We start from the raw sequence: 24,982 nt of genomic DNA, 5'->3' as shown, positions 1-24,982 counted from the left end.
ATCTTGATAAGAGTTATCAAGGGTTTTGATTTTTATTTTGGTATTAGGAAAAGTAATCCACCCATCCCTGGTGAACAGCGTGACTATGACATTAAGTAACCAGCATAAACTAGCCTTCAGAATTCACACTAGTCTAAGCAGGTTTCAGCAGGGAATGCTCTGGAAAGTGAGACGTTTAAAAATATTTTTCCCTGTCTCTCATTAATTCTTTCCACAGCTGCTTTTCTCTGTGGAACGCTCATATTCCATTTCACTCTCGCTCCAGTTTTCTGCTGCCACAGATATTTAATAAATAGTTTTGGGATATTGTTTAATATGCTGATTGAGCTTAATTGGTTACTCAGAATTAATACTTTTTATATGTGTATATATATATGTGACCCTGGACCAAAAAAAATAAAACACAAATATTTTAGGTATCTGTCAAAAACTTTTCATTTATTAGGCAAATAACAAACTGAAACAACTAAATAGTGTTTATGAATTTGCATTTTTATACCCAAATTTGATATAAAATTCTTTCAGAAGTCAGAAATTAATCAAGTGTAACATTGAACCATTAAAACTTATTTTTCTATTAAGGACTGGAAGTAAATATCTGTAATTGGGCATCTGAATAAAATTAAAATAATAAAGTGCTTTAAAAAAAAATCTGCCTTTCTTGTAAAATAGTCATTTGAAAATTTTGGACCCAGACACTGGGTGTGTGTGTATATATATATATATATATATATATATATATATATATACACAGTGCTTAACAAATGTATTAGACCACCTGTCATGATAAAAAAATAAAACACAAATATTTTAGGTATCTGTCAAAAACTTTTCATTTATTAGGCAAGTGCTTTACTATTTTTTTCTGCCTTTCTTGTAAAACAGTACATTTGAAAAATTCATGCATGACAACTATAATTATTTCAGCATTAGAAAAACTACTGTGACTAAAGAGCTTACACATACTGGTGGATTAGCCATTACAGAAACATAAAAATTTAAGGGGGTCTGAATACTTTCCGTACCCACTGTATATACACACACACACACACACACACACAAATATTAAGCAGCCCAACTGTTTTTCTTGAGCACCAAATCAGCATATTAGAATTATTTCTAGAGGCTCATGAAAATTCAGCTTTGCCATCACATGAATAAATTACATTTTAAAATATTTTCAAATAGTAAATAAAGTTGTAGTAATATTTCACAATATTGCAGTTTTACTGTATTTTGTGATCAAATAAAGAACCAAAAGACCAGACTTTAACTGGTAGTTTATATAACTGCATTATAATACTTTTTCCAGTTTTCTCTTCTTAGTATTCACATAATGTAATACTTAACGTTTAGTGAGATACTCATTGGATGAGCCATTTCAGAAATACTGCACCGTTCCAGATGAATGCAATAACACAATGAGATTTTCATCATTATCAGATCACGAGCCTTGTGTTCTGAATCAAAGTCTGTCTTCATTTATATTTTATTCATACAGAACGTCTTTAGTGCTAATGTAAAGATTGACATTTAATCACTAAAATTTGTGTCTTCATTAAAACACTTTTTTTCCTCTTACAACTCTGCTCATCACAAGTCTGTTTGAATCCGAGCAAGAGACGAAGAGAGAGGGTTTGGGAATGCTGTGTAGGCGCTGGTGTTATGTAATCAGAGCCTCTTGAGGCAAACAGGCTGAATAAAGATCCGCTCAAATATGCTGGAGGGTGGGAAGGTGCAGGCAGAAACAGATGCAGGCTATCAGTGATTTGTGAAGATTATTATGGGTCAGTTTAAATGTTATTAAACATGTTGTAAATCATGTTATTTAACATGTTGTAAACTTTTATTCTTTTATTTATTTTTAGCTTCTCTCTCCATTTTATCTTTTCATCATTCAAAATTGTCCATATCACATGTCACAAAATATTAAGTACCACAACTGTTTTTAGCATTGATTATAATAAGAAATGTTTCTTGAGCAGCAAATCAGCATGTTAGAATGATTTCTGAAAATTCAGCTTCGCCATCACAGGTATAAATTACATTTTAAAAATATATTAAAATGAAAAACAGTTATTTTAAATTCTAATAATATATCATAATATGTGTTTTTGATCAAATAAATCCAGCCTTGCTGAAAAAAAATCATAATTTTTGAAAAATAGTGTGTCACGTTCCACAGTGGCTCCAGCCACATTTTTCCTACAGTAATTTGTCTTTAATAAAATTATTAAACTTACAGATATCTAATGTGTTAATTGATTTGCCATTATTTTATTCATTGTATATTTACACAAGTCCATTGCATTAAAAGAAGCACTTGCTCCTGAATCTAATTACTTTAAATGTCAGAATGTGTTCTCAAAATTTAGCTCATAAAAAAAAGACTGCAACAGAATCGTTCACTTCAACATTCAGCTGATGCTAAAAGAGGTTTGCCGAGAGATACCTGGTCAGAACACCAGCTCCAGGATGAGATCCAACATTTTTCTGGTGAAAAAGTGGTACTAGTATTTCCGCCATGAGAGGTGTTCTTTAACCTCGATGATTGTCAGGTCTCTCTTCAATAATGCCTTTGTGACTTAAACACTCAACACACCTCCATTCTGCTCTCTGAATGCTGTGAGGTCACTATATTTTTGCAGGAAACCCACACACACAGTGTGGGTGAGAAGCACAGGATGTAGTATTGGCCCTACCCTCTGTGTGACAACATCATATGTAACCTTTAACCTAATTTCTCTCACACAAAATCAGTTTCACATGAAATCTTTCACACTCGCTGTTAACAAACCCTTATCCTCTCTGTACATTTGCAAACATTGATATCTGAGATTCAGATTGTCTTCATGTGTTTTCTCTCCCTCACAGACGGTTCCTGGGTCGAGTCAGGGGCCCGTGTGCTGAAGCTGGGGGTGTTGCCTGTTAAAGCCCTGCTGGTGGTGGGTGAACACGTCTGGGCCTCATCAGGAGGGCAGATCTTCATCATCAGCACACAGACGCACACTGTGGAGGTAGTACAGCACTTTTCACACACATTTCTGCACTGACACCTGTTTTGCTCCTGAAACGACCAAGTTTTAGTTTAGCAAATAGTGTTACAGTTTTCAAGAATCTATTTATTACTATAAAATCCAAATATTAGTATATTTAAACATATCAAACATATATTAACATTATAAAACATGTATATATGTTTATGTATGTATGTATATACATTTCAAAACATGAACCTTTGATTTGTTTGCACCTAGGTATCTAATTTATGATCATTTGGTAATGACTTCAGAATGAAATAAGATGTTTTTTCCTACACTCTCATTTCATCAAGTCTTAAAAAGTTTGTTGCAATGAATCCAATGGACAGAATATTGCAAGGGTTCTGCATGACTTTAGACTATTATTTGCATATTTAAATTAGGGCTGTTGTTTTAGCGTGTTAATTTAATTAATTAGTTACAGAAAATATTGCAATTAAAATATTTTAATGCAGTTAACGCACCCGCTCCATCCCAGACCAATACGTCATCTAACATTTATACAGTTGACTGTTGACAAACGTGATACAGGGCAACAACTCACTGCGTAATGTAGTCCCTAAATGCAGTTATATGTCTTTAAAATGTAAGATATTGAGGCAAAAAATGCCCATGTGAGTTTTTGTCTCATATTTATATAATAAGATAAGCAATTTTTGATCAAGTTTTGCTCAATTTTTCCTAAGAAAATATTACCTATAAAGCCACAGCAGAACTGTTGTGTGTCTCTGAGCAACATAAAGCGGTGATTCGTTTCTGAATGAATCCACGTTTTGAACGAATCAGGTGAACCAATGATTTAATGGCCCATTCATAAAGAGAGTCATTTACTTCATACGAATCGAATGAATAAATAACTCAATTACTTACACTCATAAAGACATTAACCATAACCTACTGGCAGTTTTAGTTTCTTATTTAGAGTATCATTTCAGTCAAAAATAAAAAAAGATATTAAAAAAATTTAAATAAATAAAGTGATAGTTCACCCAAAAAGAAAAATTCTGTCATCATTTACTCACCCTCATGTTGTTTCAAACCTGTATCACTTACTTTCTTTTATGGAACATAAAAGAAAATAATGAAGAATGTTGGAAACCAGAAGAAAACGAAGAATGTTGGTAACCAAACTGATTTGGTTACAAATGACTTTCATTGTATGAACAAAAAATACTGAGATGTTTCTCAAATTATCTTCTTTTATAGCTTATGTTAGGCCGTTGTAGCCTAAACGTTTGTGTTTAATGAATTGTATGTTGAATCAAATAAAATATTTCTTTCTAAAGCTACTTTTTGTCATATCTACTTGACATTTTTCTCATTTAACACAATAATGACTTTAAATGATTTATATGGGGTATTTTCACAGCAAAATTTAATTTGCGATTAATTAGATTTATTAATCGGCACCTCATGTAATTAATTAGATGAAAAGTTTTAATCAACTGACAGCCCTAATTTAAATATATGTGTGGGTCTATATTGTTTTGACCAAATGCTGTGATGCCACTAACAACTATCTAATTTATCTTAAGAGAGTGAAAAAAAAACTCTGTTTCTTGACTCATTCTCACAGCACATTGGGCCATAAAGGCCTGTGATCTCAGAATATTAAAGCCATGTGTTCTCTCTCCAACATGCAGACAATGACACACTGACCTGTTATCCAGACAGCTTCACTAAGCTCATTACCCTTCAACAGCTCTGCTTACTGTTAAACGATTGGCTGGAATGGAAGATAGAGTGAGGGATGAATATGTGAGAGGTGTGCTGGAAAGAAATAGGAATCAGTGATGCAAATAGAAAGTGGTATTTGAGATCATCTTGAATGAGATGAATATCACAGATTCTGATGTGCAGAAACGCAAGAGCCAGGTTCTCTTTTTCTCTTTTTACCAGTCTAATAATGTGGTGGTTCTGATGTGCTCGTGGGACATATATTTGTCAAACCCTGTTAAAGGGGTCCTATTATGCTCTTTTTGATATCACAAATCCCGGAAATTATGCGTTGTAGTCCAAACGAGTCGTTCGTTGTAGTTTTTGAAAAGTGATTTCTGTTAAATAAAATATCTCCTTTTGAAGTGGACTTTGTGCTTTGTAACTTTGCAGATCTTTTTTATGCTCAAACAGCAACATTACAGACTAACTAAAGTTGAAAAAGTGAAAAAGCATAATAGGACCCCTTTAAATTTCCCGTTGCAGTTCCCTGTTATTTTGTTTGTTCCAACAAGGACGTCAAGCTGTAGTATATCAGAATCTAAAAGTCATCCTCCCCCTTTTTGAGTGAAGTGGGTCAAATCACAATCTCTTTTTCCTACTCTGGACCTTCTTTTGGGTTACCTCAGTTTGGCAGGTTACACGGGCAGATTTTTCCAGAAATTAAGCCAAGCAAAGTCAGACCAGTGTTTTCCAGTCCAGCCAAGCCTAGTATCTGGTGCATAGAAGTATGTTTGAATTTGGATGCTTGTGTATTTATGAAAAGTGTGTATGTTAACAGCGTCACTTTGAAGTCCATCAGGAAGAGGGAATGGTCGTGTCCCACATGGTGGTGGCCGGGGTCGGGATCTGGATATCCTTCAGCACCGGCTCCACCCTCCGACTCTTCCACACCGAGACTCTCGACCACTTGCAAGACATCAACATCACCACAGCTGTCAACAACATACTCCCAGGTACAGTATACTACAATACATCAACACAAAAATACTCACCTATACATTTACCAATGTCAATGTAAGGACAACCAGTAGAATTGCTAATTCAGTTCTTACTAAACTTGTTTTTTCAACTTATATCCCTTCAAAAGTATTTCTTTCTACACTATCATTCTCAAAGATAAGCCCTTAGAAACTGTTCCCTGTCATTTGTAGTCCTCAGACAGTGGCAGATTACAGGTGGCTCTGCTGATTTATGTTTATATAATAACATGACATCATGAGTGGGCCTGTTGCTTTGTCATGTGATTTCTCTTTCATGTGGAAGAACAGAATTACAGTCTCTTTCCTCTGTTACCTCATTTAACACTTTAAAAAACAGATCTTGTTCATTCTCTTACTCAGATGAGGTCATTTTGGTCTGCTTTTGTTTTTCCTTAAAGCAAAATAAAAAGGTCTGTTTTTGGCATTATTGAATTGAAGTTTTACACCTTATTTATTGAAAAGCTTTTTAGGGGATATCAGGGGTGGAGTCTCCTTAGTGTTTCACATTTCTGCTCATTGTGTTGTTTGGATTTCATCCAGCATTTGGTTTTGTTTCATTTTCATTAGTTGTTCTGAATGGGCCGTTTGTGCAGCTCAACATAAACCAGTGTGTTCAGGAAGCTATTCAGAGAGCGATTATACTAGAAATGACCTCACCATTGATTTTTGTTCTCTTGTCTTTCTGCTTTTAATGGTGGCTACATAATAGCTTTAATGCTTGTGTGCGTGTGCGCGTGCGTGCGTGTGTGCATGCGTGTGTGTGAGTGAGTGAGTGGTTCAAATGTTCGAATGCTCAGATCTCAGTGATTAAATGTCCACATTGGGCCTTAATAATCCTCACCAAATATTCCCAAAATAACCAACAGTGTCAGTCGGGCAGCAGGCATGTTGGCCTCTTTAACACCAGCTGGGTTTAGGACTGGGGCTGTAATCTTCTTGAACCGTAATCTCTGCCAAAATGTCTTTTCTTGAGTGATTGGTAAAATGCAGTCTAAGGAATTTAGTCTTGCATAGCCAGATTAAACCGCATGAGATTTGGGCCATATTGCACATTATTCTGGCCAAGAACCACCTACTTAGACAGGAAAAGAGACCCTCTGACCAACATGTTAAGCAACTAATCACAGTTTATTTTATATTTATGTGTTCATCTGAAACAGTTAACAGAATAGTAGTAGAAATAGTAGAATAGCCCAGTTTTATGACACACTGGAATGGTGTGGTATTTCAGGCACTTGTTCATTGCAACATCATATAACAGTGTCTTCTATCTTGAAGAGGTGTGCTTTAGTATGAAAACCTGTCTATAAATTAATCAAATGTGTAGATGGGGTTTGAGTCACTCACTGCACATGTGCTCTGTTAATGAGAGGGCTGTTTCTTTATTCTCCAGAGCTGAATAAAGAAGCTTTATTTAAATCTCAATAGTGACAGGGGAGTCCAGGCACGCTCTGACTGTGTGTTGGGGGTTCCTCACTGAATATGTTCTCTCCTTATGTCTAATATCTGCATGTTGTTCTAGACCTGGAAATGGGAAGGATCATTATTCATAAGTACATTACTATTGAGGTCATTTATATCATTTTTCCTAACTCCTTCCTTATGCTGTGTGAAATTCATGAGCGGCCTGTTATTTAAATGCAAATTGATTGGCAAAATGTGTCAACAGTTGTGCTGTAAAATAAAACAATTATTATTATTATTATATTTTTTCCCTAGAATACTTTTTTCATTTTACAGGGAAAAACAGTAGTAATACTTCTCATTGTGTTTATTATTTTAATACCACTCATATTGATATATAATCAAAGAATTTTTGAAGCCCTACAAACAAGCACACCAAACTTGGTAATCCAAATCAAGCAGCCCTAATCTGAAACGCCCTTGTGTAACACTGGCAGTATATTTCCCCACCCCACACTGTATGTTCTGTAGGAAGTTAGGAACATTGCAAAAGACCTCATTTAGATGCTGTGCTTCTGTGCAGCTGCAGAACAATGTTTTTCTAATCTATTATTAGATACATCAAGGATATGTTTCTAACAGTCAGTCCATGCAGTCCATGCTTCCCCCTGACCTTCATTAGAAGAGGAAATTGCTTTGTCAGCTCTATCACAGTGTTTTGTTTGGATGGGGAGGTTTTTTTTTCTGAGATCAAATGTTTGAAGGAAAATGTGGTGAGGTTGAGTAGAGTTCAGCAATCCCTCACCATGAGCTTATGTAGCAGTTTGCCACACAGGAAACTGTCTGCATGGAGACATTGGCCACAAGAAGGACTTCCTGTGTGAGAGTATCAGGGTGTGTCTCTGACTGCAGCTGTAGTTCCCTCAAGCTGATTCACGGCTGCTTACAACAGTGCTTGAAAGAAAAATCTTGCATTTTACATTTTATCTAAGTGATGATTAGGACCTCTAATATTTTAGTTTTAGAGGTTACTCATTTTCATATGACTGCTTAATAATTCAATAAATCCAATAAACTCACACTTCCTAATTCTACATATAACACAACACTTTGGACAAGATGAGTCCTGCTAAAGTTTCCTTCGATCTGATTGGTCAGATCTCAGTCATCTTTTGGCATATCTCTTTATCTACTGTTGTTAGGAAAACTTCCTAGATTTGGTGACTAACAATAAGGGCTGTTGGTACCTACTCAGCTGGATTTGAAAGGCTCGTTTGAACATCTTTATAAGGGTGTGGACCTGCCAGATTACTGTTCAATTCCCTGCAGAAATATGTTTATTGGAAGTGCCTACAAACTGTCCATCAAGCTTTAGTTGGTTACTTTTTTAAATATTTTAAGTTATACACCAAATAATGCATTGGTTACCATCAGGATTGCTTTGTAATGTCATATAAAGCAGACTTGACTTGATATATGGCATCATTGAATGCATCATTTTTGAACAGAAGTGACTTTATCTGAAATGCAGGTTATTGTCTTTTAAATTCCAGCACCATTTTGCCTCAGGCTGGCCAGCAGAATCCTTCAGCTTGGTTGTGCTGAGTATGTCGGATCATGCCCGGCTATTCCTTAAGCTCTGGGGCTTATTTGTCAGGGCAGGATTTCGTTCATGAAAGGCAGTGCTGGTCGCCTCCTTTGCCGTGTTTGTCTTTACTTGTCTCTGAGTTGTTTCTTGGGATTTTAGGGTATTTTCAGTCTTTCTGTTGGCAGATCAGTGGCTCGTCAATGAAATGAGGTGAAGTTTGAATAACCTTGAAGGACAGAAACGATTATTGCTGACAATAATCGTAAATCCATTCAGTTTCAACCCTCAAACTGAAGAAAAAAAAAAAGCTGGTAAAGATTTATTTTACAGGGTATTGACTCTACAAAGCATTTTTTACCTGAATAATTTTTTTCTCACATAAAGAATGGTGTGAACTACCAAAGGAGGGAAATTCGTCTGTATCATATTTCTGCAGTTGTTGAGTTTCACTTCAGTACAGCTGAATACAATCATTTTGCATGGCTAGCAGTTACCTCAGACAGAGAGAACCTGAAACCCTTTTAAGTTCGATTTATGTTCAGTAACGCAAGAGCAGATTTTAGGATGAGGGATTGATAGCGTAATTCCTTTGTGTTGTGTCCTGACCTTGGAGAGATGGAGACTGTCCTGGACTCACCTTACAAAAACTTGCAGCCAATGTCACACGTCACTTTGTCTGTACAACCGTGTCTTTTGTAACATTTACTGAAATGACTGGCAGACATGGTCAGGATCCCTTCGCCTGGTAATAGATTTTACGGCTGCTAAAAGATTTGCTGAACAGATTGTTTGCGTTCCATATGTGCTGGTGTTTGTCTGTTTTATTACAAATGTTCCAAAGCTCTTTGAATCCATTTGTCATTGTAATACGAACAACCTCCTTTTTTATGAGTTGCAGAAGAGTCATCTTCTATCAAGCGTGGAATGAAGGTCTTGAAATGCATATTATGGCCTTCGTGGAAATGATTAAGACTGATATCAGTGTGTTTGGGTGCGATAATACAGGCTGTGGTCTTTGTCTCTGATGGCTTTGTCTCCTGTGACCCAAATACTCACTCGTGTGTGCAGTAATGACACAAACAGAGTCGCCACCACAAAAACAGCTGCACTGACTCTTGGGGTTCAGATAGATCTTCATTATCGCATCAATTATGTATGGACAATATGTTTAATTTTAAATTGAAAGGATGTTACTTCAGGAACTCTTTTAGCCCCATTAGTGGTTAATGGTTGGATAGATTTTTTTCTCTTAATGTCTGAAAAATTGCACAATGTCTAATTTTCCTCCAGCCTGTTAGATCTGCATTAAAGCATATTAAACTCGGACATGTTGATACTGGTTATGATTTGGTTTGTTTAAATATAATGAAATGCATTACAGAGAGTAATTTTTCATACTGCTCATAAGATCAAATTCCCCCCCACCAGCACATCAGCACATGGTTTTGGAGTTGCTCATTGACAAATCAGTTTTGATTTGTTCGTGACATGATTTACAACAAAGTGTGTCAGTCTTTTGATGGTGGTACAAAGACATCAGCTACAATATCACTCAACCAGCAGGCGATTAACTGACCATAACAGCTTAGCTGGGTTAAAGTGGGTTAAACACTAAAGACAGCTTGTACAGATAGTCTTATACAAAATGAACTGTATACATTATATTATTTGTGGAGTTAATAATAATAATAATAATAATAATAATAATAACAAATTAGTAGTAGTAGTAGTAGTAGTAGTAGTAGTAGTAGTGTAAATTTTAACTAAAATAAAGTATACAAAAACCTAAACTTATTTTATTTCAGATTAACTCAATGCCAACTCAATCTGCCATGTACATGTCTTTCTGTCCCTCTTCAGAAGGTCAGACTCGACACACACACAGCCCACAGCTAAATCTGTTCTTGGATGTTGGAGATGTTCAGCTACACCACAGCAGCCAGATGACGAGAATACACACAGATTATTATTATAAACAAAAAGGTCCCCTTTAATTTGAAGAAAAATTAGCAATAACTTGTTATGCAGAGTAACAGATAAAACATATTTACAAAGTGTTTAAAGCTAAATGGGTCTTTTCCCATTGTTCATTAGGAGGACTGAACAGTTGACAAAGTGGCCATTTAAAAACACTTCAAAACTGTACAGATGTTTTTGCAAACTCAGCCCTCATTTGTTTAGTAATAGCCACTGATTAGAGCAGTTTCCATGACTAATGTAATGATCTGTGATGCTCAGAAATATGAGCCAATCCGTTCCTAACGAGTCAGTGAGCACTAAGGAACAGCTGAATAGGACATTGTTCACTGACACTTCAAACTTGCAGTCTGGTCGTGAACAATCAGGTGTTTGGAGGGTGTTGACCCATAGATTGGTGTTGTTACTTTTTACCTGCAGTTCTGTTTGCTCATGTGTGATAAGTGACAAAAGAACAGCTCTGTGTTCGATGACATTCTTCTTAGTCACACTATTAAAAATTACAAGCACATTGTTATTGCTTTTAGATAAACGTCTCTGAAAAGTGTAGTGCATAAAATCCTTTAACCTTCCCATTGTTCTTCTAAACATCATGAATTCTTACACTAAAACAGGTCCCAAAGTTTATATTCTATACTATATATTTTTTATATATATAACTGGAGTAATATACTTTAAATAAGAAGAATGGTGTTTTTTATTACATATTTTCAAATAATGTGTTTTCATGATGTTTGTATAGATGTTCTTCACAGTGTCAATCTATAGCATATTCTTTACCAATAATGGGTCAAAAATGACTGAAAGACCATGAAAGTGTTTATGATTTTATTTAATCAACAAGATGACATAGATTAAATATCATTCAAAGAACTGTGACCGGACTGGATGTCAGTACCTCATTTATCATTTTTATTTCATTGAAATAATTCCATTTAATGTACAGTACATGATGTACCGAGTTAGAGTTGTTTGTTTAACCAAATGTCTGAACATTTGGTATTCTTTTCTTTCTAATGAGACCTCCCTACCATTTCTAAGTGCACATCGTGTCAGGTTTCTTTGGAAACCAACTGCTGTTCAGCATCATCCCCATAGTAACCTACCCACACATGCTGTCGAGTTCCTACCCACACAGCCTAGCATGTGTGGATGATGTTATTATTCCACTGGCTGAATGTTTCACCAAGTACCTCTAGTCATGAGTGCGTGCCACAAGTGTTTTATAGTATGTGATTTTCTCTGATTTAGTTTGCAGTGCAAGTAATTAAAGCAAATTAAATGTTCCCTTTCAGGACAGCAGAGAGTCTCTGTGAGCAGTCTGTTAGTGTGTCACGGACTGCTGTTGGTGGGGACCAATCTCGGGGTCACAGTGGCCCTGTCCGTGCCCAGACTGCAGGGCATCCCAAAAGTCACAGGTGGGCATAATCCATTCTGTCATGTGTGGGAAATAAAAATCCAGAAAAACTGTTTGTGATGCATATTACTGTGGAATTGTGCTAACAGCAGAGGTTTGTTTGTTGCCCAGTGCCCTGTGGGTAATTTTAAGTCTGTAGCACTTTCAAATACTACAACTCAGCACAAGTTTAGGAACAAACCACACCCAACAATGAAAAAACCCATCTGCCTGAACTTTTTATACCGCTTTCATTTTTCCAGACAGTTAATGAGCACTGTTAACTAAAACTCAAAAAATAAAGCTGATGAAATAAAATATAAATATTAGATGAAAAAATGTAATTATAAAAAAAAACTTGAAATTGAAATAAAAAAATATTGCCTTGTAACTAAAAAAAGTTGAAGTACTACAATGAAATAAAAATAAATTTAAATAGAAATATTAAAAAAGAAAATATAAAATTAAATGCTAATTTAAAAATATTAATAAATATATAAACTTGTATATAAATAATGCTAAAATAAAATTTTTAATGACATCTGTTTTTGTATTTAATATTTACATTTGAGAAATAGTTTTTTTTAGAACTAAAATTGTTATATTTTGTTTTGATGAGAAATATATTTTACTTCCTTTATATATCTCATTATTGTGTTCTGACTTTTTTTGTGTGTATTTTATCTATTTTTATTTTGTTTTATACTGCTTGAGCAAACTTTTTAACGTCTTTGTCATTCATCTTCCTCGTTGTCTCGCTCCAGGTCGAGGAATGGTCTCTTTTCACGCTCACCATGGCCCAGTCAAGTTCCTCACCATGGCAACAGCAGTGTGTAATGTCTCCCAAGCATCCATGGCAACTCTCACCTCCAACACACCCAGCCAGTGCCAGCCTGGGGCCCATGAGGTGGAGGGAACCCAGCTGGATGAGAACTGCTCTGGGCTGGGGCGCAGCAGTACCAGCTTTCCCTCACATGCTCCTGTTCTCCAGGACTCCCTGTCCTCCTCATGTGGCTCTCTGGCTCCGTCTCAGGGCTCTTTAGAGCACGGCCCAGAGGACGGGGCAATATACGACCTGCTGAATGAGCCAGCACACTTCCAGAAGGCCAAGCAGACTGAGAGAGTGAATGTGAGCTCATTGTTGGTGGTGTCTGGAGGACTGGGACATCACAGAATCAACAGAAAAACAAAACAGTCTAAGCATGAGGAGATGGTGTCCACCATTATGGTGTGGCAAATACCACTGCCCAGCCTGTGAGGGAAAAAATGGAGGTATTCAGAGAACAGTGAGGATCAGGTTTTAGTTTGGATGCAGCTGCACAACCACCAGTGTCTATCACTCTTTTGTTTCTTTTACTCATCTAATGATGCTTTTACTGTATGTCTTCATTATAGACCATTGCACATCAGAGAGAGCAGTTGCTTAGACTGACCCTGCATTCAGTCATGGGCTGACAGGGAAAAAAGATTAATGAATGAAGGGAAAAAAAAATGTGTTCCAGGAATGAGCTGAACTACCAAGTACTCGGTCATGCATCAGAGAAATGTGTTTTACCACTCGACACATTCGCCTAAATTAAAAAGTGCATTTGTGAAAATGTCAGTACCACTTCAGTGTGATAATATTCAGGTCTAATTGTGGAAATATAACATTTTTAACTGCTAGGTAATTACATTTCACAAAAAAAAAAAAAAGAAACGGAACATATCTAGCCTACTAGCAAACAGCAGAACTCTTTCTATCATTTGTCATTTTAAACATGTTTACCTGCATCTGTTCAGCTCTTCATTTAATTTCAGTTGTTTTTCTTTAAAGAACATTTCATGAAAGGACATCTCAAAATGTTTGCTTCAAGGAATTGTTGTTCTTGTAAAAGAAGTGCTAAAACAATTGTTGAATCCGATCTTATCTGAGGTTTATGGCCTTTAGATTGGCCTCTGTGAATGGCTACATCCTGTGACTGAATGACTTGTATGAGATTCTCTGGCGGGCCAGAGACTCTGTTTGGGTCCTAAAGTGAAGTTGGTGTCCAATGATGTTCAAAAAAAAATGGCATTCCTCCATAATTCTAATTTAAAGTTGATGCTTATCAATATTTAAAGGTATGGAAAAAGCTTTATATTGACACATTATGATATGTATTTCTGACTTGTATATTAACAAATATATACCATTGTTTTAACCAGCGTTCTTTGTATATCTGTGCAAGTGTAATAGATAACCATGTGTGATTTTGTTTGCTTTGTTTTTCAACTGGCGCTTTTTATTTTCTGTCCCTTTTTAGTTTCTTTTTCCTTTTGATGGACTATAACTGCCGGCTCATATATAAGGAAATTACCCTAGAAGAAAATTGAATTTGAGGCTGAGCAGAGGTTTAATGGATTTCTGTGAAATGCACTTTACCAACAGCAACACTGATTTTAGAGCTTACAGTAAAATTGACCTGGGCATGGAAGGAAGGAAAGAAACTTAATTTAAAAAATGAAAATGTATAGTTGTTGTTGTTTCCTGTGTGATGCATTTCAGAGAAATTTGTCTTGAAATATTCAATTTTGCAAGGTAACTGCCTAAAAGGGAAATAAAAAGGGTCATATTTATCCCTTAACTGTGATGGTTGAGAATCATTGGATGTTTAGATATTCTCACTTGGATCTACACACTGAGTGAGAATATTAATATTTATATAAATGCAGATGATATTTGAGCAGAGTTTTTTGCACATCAAGACAACCATAGAATCAAAAACTATGAACCCCTAAAATAATCCTTTTGTAAAATGCCAAGTAAATAGTTCTTGTAAATATTGTATTTAGAGTTTTTGAGATAGAGAAACATAGCTGATATCTCAGTTTTTGTAAAAAAATCTTCGGTTTTGATCTGATATCTGTTTGTCATAATAAAGAGTGGAGAGATTTAGTTGTTCTGCAGGAGGCCTCCCACACTAATATATGCAATGCTTTCAGTCTTTGTGGGCTCAGGGATCTTTGTGAGTCCCCTCAGACTGAGAACAGCTGATGTGTGTATTTAGAGGGCTAATAGTGACATCTCAGTCTGACCATGTGCTGTCAGGCTGACAGACAGTCTCAACTCTGATGTGTTTCTCTCTGAAATGGAGTGGTTACCCTAGTAACTCTCTTGAAGAGCGGTGTAGCCCATAATATCAGGATGGAGAGTAATGGTCTTCTTTAATGTGCTCATAAAACTTCACCACATTTGAGAAGGCCGGATAAAGTCGTGCTGATTTTTTGACCATTTTTCAAGCTTTGCTTTTTTCTCTTTTGAGTAAAACCTGACATTTGTGAGCTTTTTACATAGTAGACATGTATATAGACATGCATTTTTCGTTTAATGTAGTATTTTGTCAAGAATATTAAATATATTCACTGTTTTTCACGGATTCAGCCAGTTTAGTGTGCTTTAGAAAATCACTATCACCTTTTATTACTGTATAATAAGATGATTTAACACGACATTTAGTATTTGCAAGCAATAAACGTTACAATGCTCTGCGCTTGGGAGTCCCCTTTGAGCGTTGTGCAACATCCTTCATTTGTCCGCACGCCGCGCGTCTCGCGTCGAGTGTGCGGGAACGTCGCGCTTACCGTGGATTTGATCAGCAGTTCTGATATGTAGAGGGTGAACACAAACGCACACGGGGGTGTGGTTTAGATCAATAGCTACCTCAGCCTACAATAAAATAAAAAATACTGCAAAGCACTCCGAGGGCAGAGAGGCGGTGTCGATCAGATCCGGAGCACAGGGTCGCTTCTGTGGAAAATATCTCGTTTTATTCGCTTCATTGAGATAATGATATTTTGTGGACGCCGATTCTCCAGTCAAGGCTTGCAGACGCATACAGTTGGTCGAGGATGAGGAGAAGGAAGAGAAGTTCTCATTGAACTGCCGTTTTATTACCGTATGGGATAGATGGTACATTTCTGTGAATGGTTAAGTGGTCTGAATTTGGAAAAACTCAACCCTCGATAGACCAATGTGTAGATTCCCTGCAGCGCGGTGTATTTAGATCTACAGTCACTGACTTGCATAAGATTGCTCTGTGTGAGGAATTGCGCAAAGAAACCCCGCCGTTTAACGCGTAAGTACTGGGTCTATTGAATCATTTCGAATCTATTCAATGTTATTATTTTAAAGACTACTTTATCTGTCTGAAAATGCCTCATCTTTTCCCCAGTCTTATCAATAATATCTCTCTGTCTTGCGTCCGCTGTACATATTTTTTAGGTCTATTAGAATGGGTAATTTAACAACTATAGTGACAGAACATTAACTAAAGGTGTAAATGAATCTTACTGTTTCGCGATCTCTTTCAGATTTAATCCATAAAGCTCAGTAGGTTTGCGAGTAGTGCGCATGCGCATTTGAGTGTCTTAAATGGAGCATTTCAGTGCTGATCAGGGAGGGTGAAGCTCATGATCTATACTGTCACTGCAGCAGACATATTACTTGCTTTATTGAAATGAATAAATTAGTTTTTCCCCCCAAAAGAGCACCACTTTATAAGCTATTAGTTCACGTCAGAAGGTGTTTTAATTTGATTTTTAACATTACATTTCTAATCATTAGGATTACATGAGATTATTTGAGGAATATGAATTTGGGTAATACAATTATGATTATTTGAATGAATAACATTGTCTTCTTTTCTCAGAAGGTTTGGACCCAGAGCTGAGAACACAAAGGACAAAGGATCTTCTTTTGATATAGGAAATGTGTGTTTATTTTTTATTGTTTATCTGGATGAAATGTACATTGATGGAACAAACAGCAAACACGTCCAGCTAGGACACTCCTAGCAATGTTGACTGAAAGATCATTACCCCAATAATTAGGATCTGCCAGTCATTCCTGAGGCCCGCTGGGATTAATTTAACTCTACTGTTGGGAAAAGGAGAAACTTCAGAGTTGTTTTTATTGCTCTGAAAGCACTAAATGAGTGACATTAGGTGTATTGCAACTACAGAAACATGAACAACACTCTGCAAGACAGAAACATGTTTACAGTACAAGCAGATGTTATATTTCACGCAGCAAACCCTGACTCTCCAGAATCACCTATCCCAGCTGAAGGGAACAACAACAATGTCACAGCTATGGGGAAAACAGGCATCCCCAGCATGGAAATACTGCAGGGTCTCCCGGGTACATGGGATACATCAGAATCAGGAGGTTTAACTGACAATAGGATTTTGGGAAACTATGGCGCTGTAACAGGTGCAGAATACACACAAGATGCTGTCTCTAGTGACAGTGGATTTCAAGAGCACATACAGCCTCTGGACTCATCTAGAGCACAAAATCTGGACCTTAGTTTGAGAAATATGAGTGAAGCTTCAAGTCAAGGAAATATTAGAGAAGAAACGAATGGAACAAAGGTAGCTTCCAGTTTGGCACCCTCTCTGTGCTTGAGACCAGAGAACAAGGAGGAAATTGACAAATTATCCAATGTCCTAAGAGATGGTGAGGTGGTTCAGAGTCCGTTTGATATTAAAAATGTCTCCTCCACATCAGAGGACAAAAATAATTCCTATTCAAGCTCTCAAAAATCAAGGTCACTTGAAAAACCCCTGGGATGCTTTATAAGTTCCTCTGAAGGAGCAGATCAGACCCACTACAGAACATCATTTGGACAGACTGGGCAGGAATCGAGCCAAGGGCTAAAGCAAAATGGATCTGCAGTAAGAGAAGCTCTATCTGCAAAAGAAGAGCCGAATTTAGTCATAGAGGTGGGCGGACAGAAAATACAAGTGCACAAATCAGTATTAGCTGAGAAAAGTGATTATTTTAAGGCCAGGCTTTCTCGAGACATCCTGAAAGTAAAAGGAATGAGCTACAAGACCTTATCAGTGCTTGTAGATTATGTTTACTCCTCCCAGATGAACGTAAGCAAAGACAATATTGTGGATGTCATCACAGGAGCAAAGATTCTGCAGATGCCCTGTGCGGTCCAGGCTGCTATCGACACCATATCCACACAGATCACACCTGAGAACTGCTATGAAATCCTAATGATCGCCAAAAAGCAGCGACTAAATGAACTGAAAGAAACAGCCTATCGGTTCATGAGTGACAACTTTCTCCAGGTTCTGAGAGATCCGGCGGTCTACGGGCGCCTCACGGGCTCAGAGAGAGACCTCATACTGCGCAAACGGATGGAGAGCCGCCAGTGTCTGATGGTGGCGGAAATCAACGACGTGTTTGAGCGTGTAGGAAGTAGACCGCCCAGCAGAAACAGCAGCCGTCCCCAGAGTCCTCTCTCCATCATGTCTTTTGAGGACAATCACATGATCTACTACTACAATAAGAGCAGTAAGGACTGGCACACCCTGACCGTCATGCCAGAAGACATCAACACCAGGGGCTGCGGAATCTGTACAATGTACAACTACTTGTTTGTGGCCGGCGGGATCAGGGGAACTGGGGAGAAAAGCAAAGTCTCGGACAAAGTATTCTGCTACAATCCCATTACAGAGCGCTGGAGCGCAGTCCGACCCATGAGCCAAGCACGATCGCAACTCAAACTCGTCTCCATGGATGGGAACCTGTACGCCATTGGTGGTGAATGTCTTTTCACGGTGGAGAAGTATGACCCTCGAATGGACCGCTGGATGGCGGTGGCTCCTCTACCTAAAGGAGCATTTGCAGTGGCTCACGAAGCCACTACGTGTAACGGAGAGCTGTACGTCTCGGGAGGGTCTCTTTTCTATCGGTTGCTGAAATATGACCCCAAGAGAGACGAATGGCAGGAGTGTCCATACAACAACAGCAGGAAAAAATCCACAGACATGGTGGCTCTCAAGAGCTTCATCTACCGATTTGATGTTAACCGTGAACAGGGCATCAGTGTCTTTAAATACAACACCATCGTGAAGATGTGGCATGACTGCACCTCCCAACAGCAGGGCTGCACACTGCCGTTTCGATGCGCTGCCATCGATAATTGCATCTACTGTGTGAATAAATCTCAGACTCTTCAGTTCATTGTAGAAGAGGATGGAGGTCGATTCAAAGACGAGTCTCTGAAAGCACCTGTGGAGGCCAAAGGCATCTTATTCCCCTTCGTTCTTAGCTTGCCTGAGAGAGGTGGAAGAATTGCATGAGTAGGATATTTCATCCCTCGGATGGCACTTCGGAGTCATTCCAAACATGGAGAAAGAGAATGCCTGGTCAGTATTTATAGATAAAATATTATCTCCAGAGAAGTTCAAGGAGCCAGCACGTAGTGCTTGAAACTGGAATGTGTTTCTTTGCATGGTAAGAAAAACATGTAAAACAAATGTATGTTTGGCGCCTTAAAATCACAGCTTCACTATTCAACTTTAGATGAAGAAAGTCGTACATTTATGGCTCATTTGTGCAGTCTCTTCCTTCATTTGTTTTGTGCACTTTGTATCGGATAGTAATTTAGGCTGAACCTAAAAATCCATTCGTTTGTAAAGGCTAGTTTATTGCACCGACAGCCCTGACCAACAGCAACAATCGCCAGAAATTCCACGACCAGACTAATACAATTAAACGTTCAGTTTCTGAATACAAACTCTGACCAACTCAGGGGTAACACACTGATCCGACTGAACCCAACAAGCTTCTCTGTTGCTGTTGATCGGCTTCTGTCAGTGCACTGCGAATTAACCTTAAAATGGCAATGGAGAGCACAAATGAACAACTGAAGCACATAATGTAATAATGTGATCCTGTTTCCTAGCAACAGATTCTATGCAAATAGATTTCGCATATTTTGCTACATAGAAAAGCCTGCAAAAAATAGCTCTCAATTCTAGAACTTTGATACAGCAAGGGTCAATAAACAAATGTCCTGAAGCAGCTGAAGGAGAAGCCATAACCTTTGATAACATTAGAGTAACATTAGGGAAACTTTAAGAGCACAAAGCACTTGACTTCTGTAATTGCTGCTACTCAAATATTACTGGATCACAGATGTAAAGTTCAAACCAGTGCATTTCTATGACAGCACACTCAGCGGCTCATTGGCTCCGAGACCCTTCTAGGAGAGATTTTAGCGCTTTCATTGGGGAAAGTCCAGAAGGCAAAAAAAATTTTACCTGTTCCTTATTTCTGAATCATTGCCAAAGATAAAAGTTGATATTTTGCAGGCAGACAAACATGAATTTAAATTGCATTCTCATGAGCAATACATTTTTTTTTTTTTTTAAATGTATCATTCATCAATGTTTAGGATTTAAGATCAAACTGTTAAGTCTGTTGTTAATGAAGACTACAATTACAGTACAATACAATAACATTTATCCATAATAAACACTTCAGATTCTCAGACATCTGAGATCTTCAACAGATAGGGAGAAAATATAGTCTTTATGGTGTTGTCTTATGAATTTAGGCTGAACCCATCAAAGAGAGACAGACACTGTCACAAAACTCAAAACATTCATATGGTATCCATAGCATGTAATGAGGCATTATAATGTAATTTATGACTTGGATGTTGCAATCTGTGTAGACACCCTGTGATATTTAGTGTCCAGGAGTATTTTACTGAGATATAATTGTTCATGCTTCAGTATTCCCCTAGACATTTATGAATGGATGGAGAATGCGAGATGAGTAATAGTTTGAGGATATGGATTTTATAAATGTTTCTTTAGTGTAATTCTGCTGAAATAAACTTGAGGGAATTTGAATATGAACATTGGTATGATTATGAACTTGAATGTGAATGTTTTGTTAGCTTTTTTAATCAACCCCATGTGCTTTAATCACTTTTAATGAAGCTGGACAAACAACACAATTCCAGTAAACATAATCCAAAAAATCATTCACTGATGAATTAATCATAAATCCCTCCAACTTTACAATGGTTCCCTAATCCCTACGCATTTAAATGGTAACAACTTTTGTCTAGTGGTTTGTTTTTTGTTTTTTTTTAGAAATAGTCTGATAATTGGAAAACTCTTCAAACATTCAAATGAAAGTGTCTATAATACTGGTCATATGCGGGGAGGTGATTGGGGCATTGCTTGCTGATGTGTATAAAGCTAATACGCTTTTAAAACAAATGGCTTGATGGCTTCACTTTTTCAGTGGCTCTATGTCAGTTTAACATCTCACAAACTGTTGTTTCTGTGTTTACAATAAAAGATATTTTGTTTCCTGGTTCATTATTTTAGCTGTTTTACTGATTTTTATGTGAATGCAGCTCTATGATCTGAGGAAACAGAACATGTCAAATGTATCTTTGTGGAGAGAATTAAGTGAGCGGACGATACGTGTCTGACTCAAGGGCACCATGCAGACTGGGGGGGAAAAAAAAGTAATTCCTTATCTGGACTGAACCCACAAGCTATCATTCATCATGCTATCAATAACCAGAATTAAATATTCTTCGTAAAGAGATCTGATCTCATTCTACGAGCTCTGCTCTTTTAGCACAATATCTGTTCTTTAGGGTGTGACATGGCTGCAGAGGTTTTCCTGAAGCACTGATGCCATCTAGAGGATGGAGTCAGTAACACATTATACACTTAAGAAATTAAACTTCCTAAACTTTTGCCAAATTGCAGACTTTCACACTTAACATGAGAACCAGATGCCCAGTTTAAATCCAACAAATATACATGTCTAGAAGACTCGAAAATGAATAAATGAATTGTTTTAGTATTATTGACTTGAAATGACAACGTATATAGAGGCCAAAATATATGCATAAAAGTTTTATTTGGATATTTACAAAGTACTACAAAAATCAGAGGACAACAGCTTTTTTTTTTTTTTTACACTCTCTCTCACACACAAAACAAACACATGCAGTACGTTGAATTCACACATACTCTCCACAGTTGGAAATTATGACTTTCTGTTTGGTTTTGCCTTCTTTTGTTCCCTGAGCCTGAGGAAACCGTACAAATACAAAGCATTAGAAAACAGGACAAAAAAGTAACCAGAATAATTGTATTCAGCAAAAATGCATTAAATGCATCAAAAGTAGCAGTAAAGATTTTTATAATGCACTATAAAAGATTTCCATTTCAAATGCTGCTCTTTTGAACTTTCTATTTATCAAAGAATCATTAAAAAAATATCCATAACTGTTTTCAATTTTTATAAATAAGAATAAATGTTTCTTGAACAGCAAATAAGCATATTGGAAAGATTTCTGTAGGATCATGTGACACTGAAGACTGGAGAAATGACTACTGAAAATTCAGCTTTGCCATCACAGGAATTAATTAAATTTTAAATATATTAAAATAGAAAACGGTTATTTCAAATTGTTAAAGATATTTCACAATATTAATATCAAATAAATACAGCCTTGGTGAGTATAAGAGACTTCTTTCAAAAACACTTAACCACAACCTTTTGAACAGTAGTGTAAAACAGTCATTTGTGATTGCAAATCTAACCTCCCTCGCAACTCACCTCCATGGCCCGGAGTACATCCATGCCCTCTATGAGCTCTCCGAACACCACATGTTTGCCATCCAGCCAGTCTGTTTTATCGACAGTGATGAAGAACTGCGAGCCATTAGAATTGGGACCAGAGTTTGCCATTGACAGCTGACCTATGAGCACACAGCAAAACAACACGAGACCAGTCTTCATTTCAGATCAACATCAACAAATACACTTACTGATTCTTATTGAATATTCAGTTCAAACAATCTTACAAAAACACACACACAACTTCTCTCAAACTAAAGACGCGTCTCACCTGGTTCTGTGTGCTTGAGGACAAAGTTCTCATCATCAAACTTGCGTCCATATATGGACTTCCCCCCGGTGCCGTTGTGGTTGGTAAAATCTCCACCTTGGCACATAAACTGAGGAATAATTCGGTGGAAGCTGCTGCCCTTGAATCCAAAGCCTTTCTCATGCGTGCACAAACAACGGAAATTTTCTACAGGAGAACAAATGAACAAAACAGCTGTGATATCCTGAGACATGTCGCAATGAAACAAAAGTAGCGACAGATATTTTCTTCCGTATTGTGAAGTACACCCAGGCAAAACGGATTCTCGAAAAATAAAAAAGGAGGAGCCTCTAAAGCTGGTTAACTGATTCTGACCTGCAGTCATGGGCACAACATCTGCTCGCAGGAGGAAGCGCAGCTGGCCTGCAGGTTTGTTGCCGATCTTGATGTCCATGTAGACCTGCGGGTTATTTCTGCCTTTTTTCACTGGAGGTTCTCCCTGCTCAGGAACACAAAATACACAAAATGATAAAGCTCAGAAAATAAAATCTAAAAGAGAACATCAGACACTTAGCAGAAATAAACAGCTATACCAAAATGACAATTTATCAGGCATTATCATTTTATACTAAAACCAACCAATTATATTACAACTTTCCCACCTCCTGTGTATTTGTACTGGCTGATTCTGCGGCTGACTCCACCTCCTCGCTCTCCTCAACAGTCTTCCCTGAGAACTTCTTCAGCCAGTCATCTTCAGACCACACTATGAGCAGAGCAGCAAAGAAACATACATTTATGTTTCATGAGCATGCAAGTAATGATGTAACACGGCATAATCACTAAGAGTAACAGAAAGACAAGCAGGAAACCAAAAATCCCTCACCTGGTCGAGAGGAGCCCTCTTTAATTCTCATGGGTTTGGCGATGTTCACCCGGATGGTTCTGCCGAACAGCTCCGACTCATTCTGCAGAACACAAAGCCGAACAGACATTAACCTGGACTCTTGCAGTGCACATTCTGACACTGTTGGATTTTATGAGACCACAGAAGTGAGTGGTTCAATAACTCACCATGTTATCGATGGCAGCTGCTGCATCCTGGTGAAAAAGCAGAAAGTAATTTAACAAATTGACGCGCAGGTGAATTCAAGAGGTTTCATCTTTTACTATAGCGTCAAACAAAACAGTCATGCAATGGTGGTTTGTGCAAACTATAGGGAGCTAATGAGGAGCAACGTCATCTTATTTTAATTGAGTCGATGATAGCGGTATATTCTATTTTAATTAAAGAGGGATTTAGCAGGTATTTACCTCTGCCAGTTCAAACTCGATGAATGCAAAGCCCCTGTGCTTTTCTGTGGACAGAAAGAGTAAGACATAATGTGTGTTGTTTTGTTAAAGCCGTAAAACTGTTTCTGTATTAAAGTGCGTTTTTGAGTTATAATGATAGGAGTGTATTTTGTGTATATTTATGTGCGTTTGTCACCTGTCTCATAATCCAACGGGATCTGAATATCTGTGATGTCACCAAAGGGAATGAACGCAGCGTGCAACACTTTCTCGTCCACCTCCTCCGCAAGACCACCTGAGAAAAACAGGACCGTGTATTTGACTTATTATAATATTCCATTTTCAACGCACTGAACGTTCAATTCAAGCACATATTTCATGTTCTGGTGTTTTCCCGGATACAGCTGGTAACCGGAACCGCATCACTACCATGCATATGGCTGTGGGATTAAATTAGTGCACTTTGAGAGCGAAGCGATTGTTATTTTGAGTTATAATTTTGATGTTTTTCTTACCGATATAAAGAACACGTTTAGTCGCCGCCATCTTCACTTTTGACTCTTGTCTTCTTCGCCACCTCGAGACGGTGTGTCGCCCTCTAGTGTTGCGGAGGCCAAATAACATTACAGAAATACACAAATCCTTTGTTCAGTTGAGGATTAACAGCTGTACTGTTAGTTAGTTAGTTAGTTGTATTTTCCCTGCTAAGTGAACAGATGTATTTTACTCCTTGGAAAGCCATGTAAAACCATGTATAATTTTTAATGAAAAACTTTTTCATTTCCAGTCACTGTTGTAAACGGTGGGAAACCATATGTATGTATATGTTACTTAAATAGGACCATCTTTAGTGTTCATTGATTTATATGATTTATATCTTGATAATGCAATAGACC

The 24,982-nt window shown here is 37.4% G+C and overlaps 3 protein-coding genes across 9 annotated transcripts in view; 2 read left to right on the top strand and 1 right to left on the bottom strand.

The window, feature by feature from the left end:
* Positions 1–14,703, top strand: part of LOC107654877 (rho guanine nucleotide exchange factor 10-like) — a 44,637-nt gene extending 29,934 nt beyond the window's left edge. For 4 of the 5 annotated variants that reach the window (XM_016442179.1, XM_016442178.1, XM_016442176.1 and 1 more), the window contains 4 exons: positions 2,875–3,017; positions 5,539–5,713; positions 12,005–12,127; positions 12,870–14,703. In XM_016442179.1, the coding sequence (XP_016297665.1) occupies positions 2,875–3,017; positions 5,539–5,713; positions 12,005–12,127; positions 12,870–13,363 (935 nt within the window). In that variant the 3' untranslated portion in view covers positions 13,364–14,703. The remainder of the gene's footprint in view (positions 1–2,874; positions 3,018–5,538; positions 5,714–12,004; positions 12,128–12,869) is intronic. The other variant, XM_016442177.1, reaches the window with a different exon arrangement.
* Positions 14,704–15,721: 1,018 nt separating this feature from the next.
* On the top strand, positions 15,722–21,264 carry LOC107654876 (kelch repeat and BTB domain-containing protein 11-like). Of its 3 annotated transcripts, none has more exons than XM_016442174.1 (2): positions 15,722–15,742; positions 16,779–21,264. In XM_016442174.1, exon 2 carries the CDS (start codon positions 17,092–17,094, stop codon positions 19,222–19,224), a length of 2,133 nt encoding a protein of 710 aa, XP_016297660.1. In that variant the 5' UTR covers positions 15,722–15,742; positions 16,779–17,091; the 3' UTR covers positions 19,225–21,264. The 3 variants fall into 3 exon arrangements, with proteins under 3 accessions (XP_016297660.1, XP_016297659.1, XP_016297658.1); XM_016442173.1 differs by lacking the exon at positions 15,722–15,742 and adding an exon at positions 15,749–16,202; XM_016442172.1 differs by lacking the exon at positions 15,722–15,742 and adding an exon at positions 15,749–16,202 and having other exon boundaries at positions 16,776–21,264.
* A 536-nt stretch (positions 21,265–21,800) lies between these two features.
* ppie (peptidylprolyl isomerase E (cyclophilin E)) lies at positions 21,801–24,705 on the bottom strand. The gene is made up of 10 exons (XM_016442080.1): positions 24,602–24,705; positions 24,283–24,381; positions 24,108–24,151; positions 23,868–23,894; positions 23,680–23,761; positions 23,456–23,559; positions 23,169–23,292; positions 22,815–23,000; positions 22,523–22,665; positions 21,801–21,989 (listed from the first exon to the last, which is right to left on the bottom strand). The coding sequence occupies exons 1-10, from the start codon at positions 24,630–24,632 to the stop codon at positions 21,921–21,923; spliced, it is 909 nt and encodes a 302-aa protein (XP_016297566.1). The 5' UTR covers positions 24,633–24,705; the 3' UTR covers positions 21,801–21,920.
* Between the last annotated feature and the right edge of the window lie 277 nt (positions 24,706–24,982).

This window comes from Sinocyclocheilus anshuiensis, unplaced genomic scaffold (assembly GCF_001515605.1).
Source record: "Sinocyclocheilus anshuiensis isolate Anshui unplaced genomic scaffold, SAMN03320099.WGS_v1.1 scaffold335, whole genome shotgun sequence".
Lineage (NCBI taxonomy): Eukaryota > Metazoa > Chordata > Actinopteri > Cypriniformes > Cyprinidae > Sinocyclocheilus > Sinocyclocheilus anshuiensis.
The sequence above is the reverse complement of the archived record's forward strand: the minus strand, read 5'-3'. Positions and strand labels throughout refer to the sequence as shown.

What these genes read in the sequence shown, in the direction of transcription:
- LOC107654876 (XM_016442174.1), top strand. Translation starts at nt 17,092, where the DNA reads ATGAACAACACTCTGCAAGACAGAAACATGTTTACAGTACAAGCAGAT.
- ppie (XM_016442080.1), bottom strand. Translation starts at nt 24,632, where the DNA reads ATGGCGGCGACTAAACGTGTTCTTTATATCG. An exon ending in TCGAGTTTGAACTGGCAGAG is followed by an intron (nt 23,895 to 24,107) that starts GTAAATACCTGC and finishes CTTTTTCACCAG; the next exon opens with GATGCAGCAGCTGCCATCGA. An exon ending in CCAGTACAAATACACAGGAG is followed by an intron (nt 23,293 to 23,455) that starts GTGGGAAAGTTG and finishes GTTCCTGAGCAG; the next exon opens with GGAGAACCTCCAGTGAAAAA.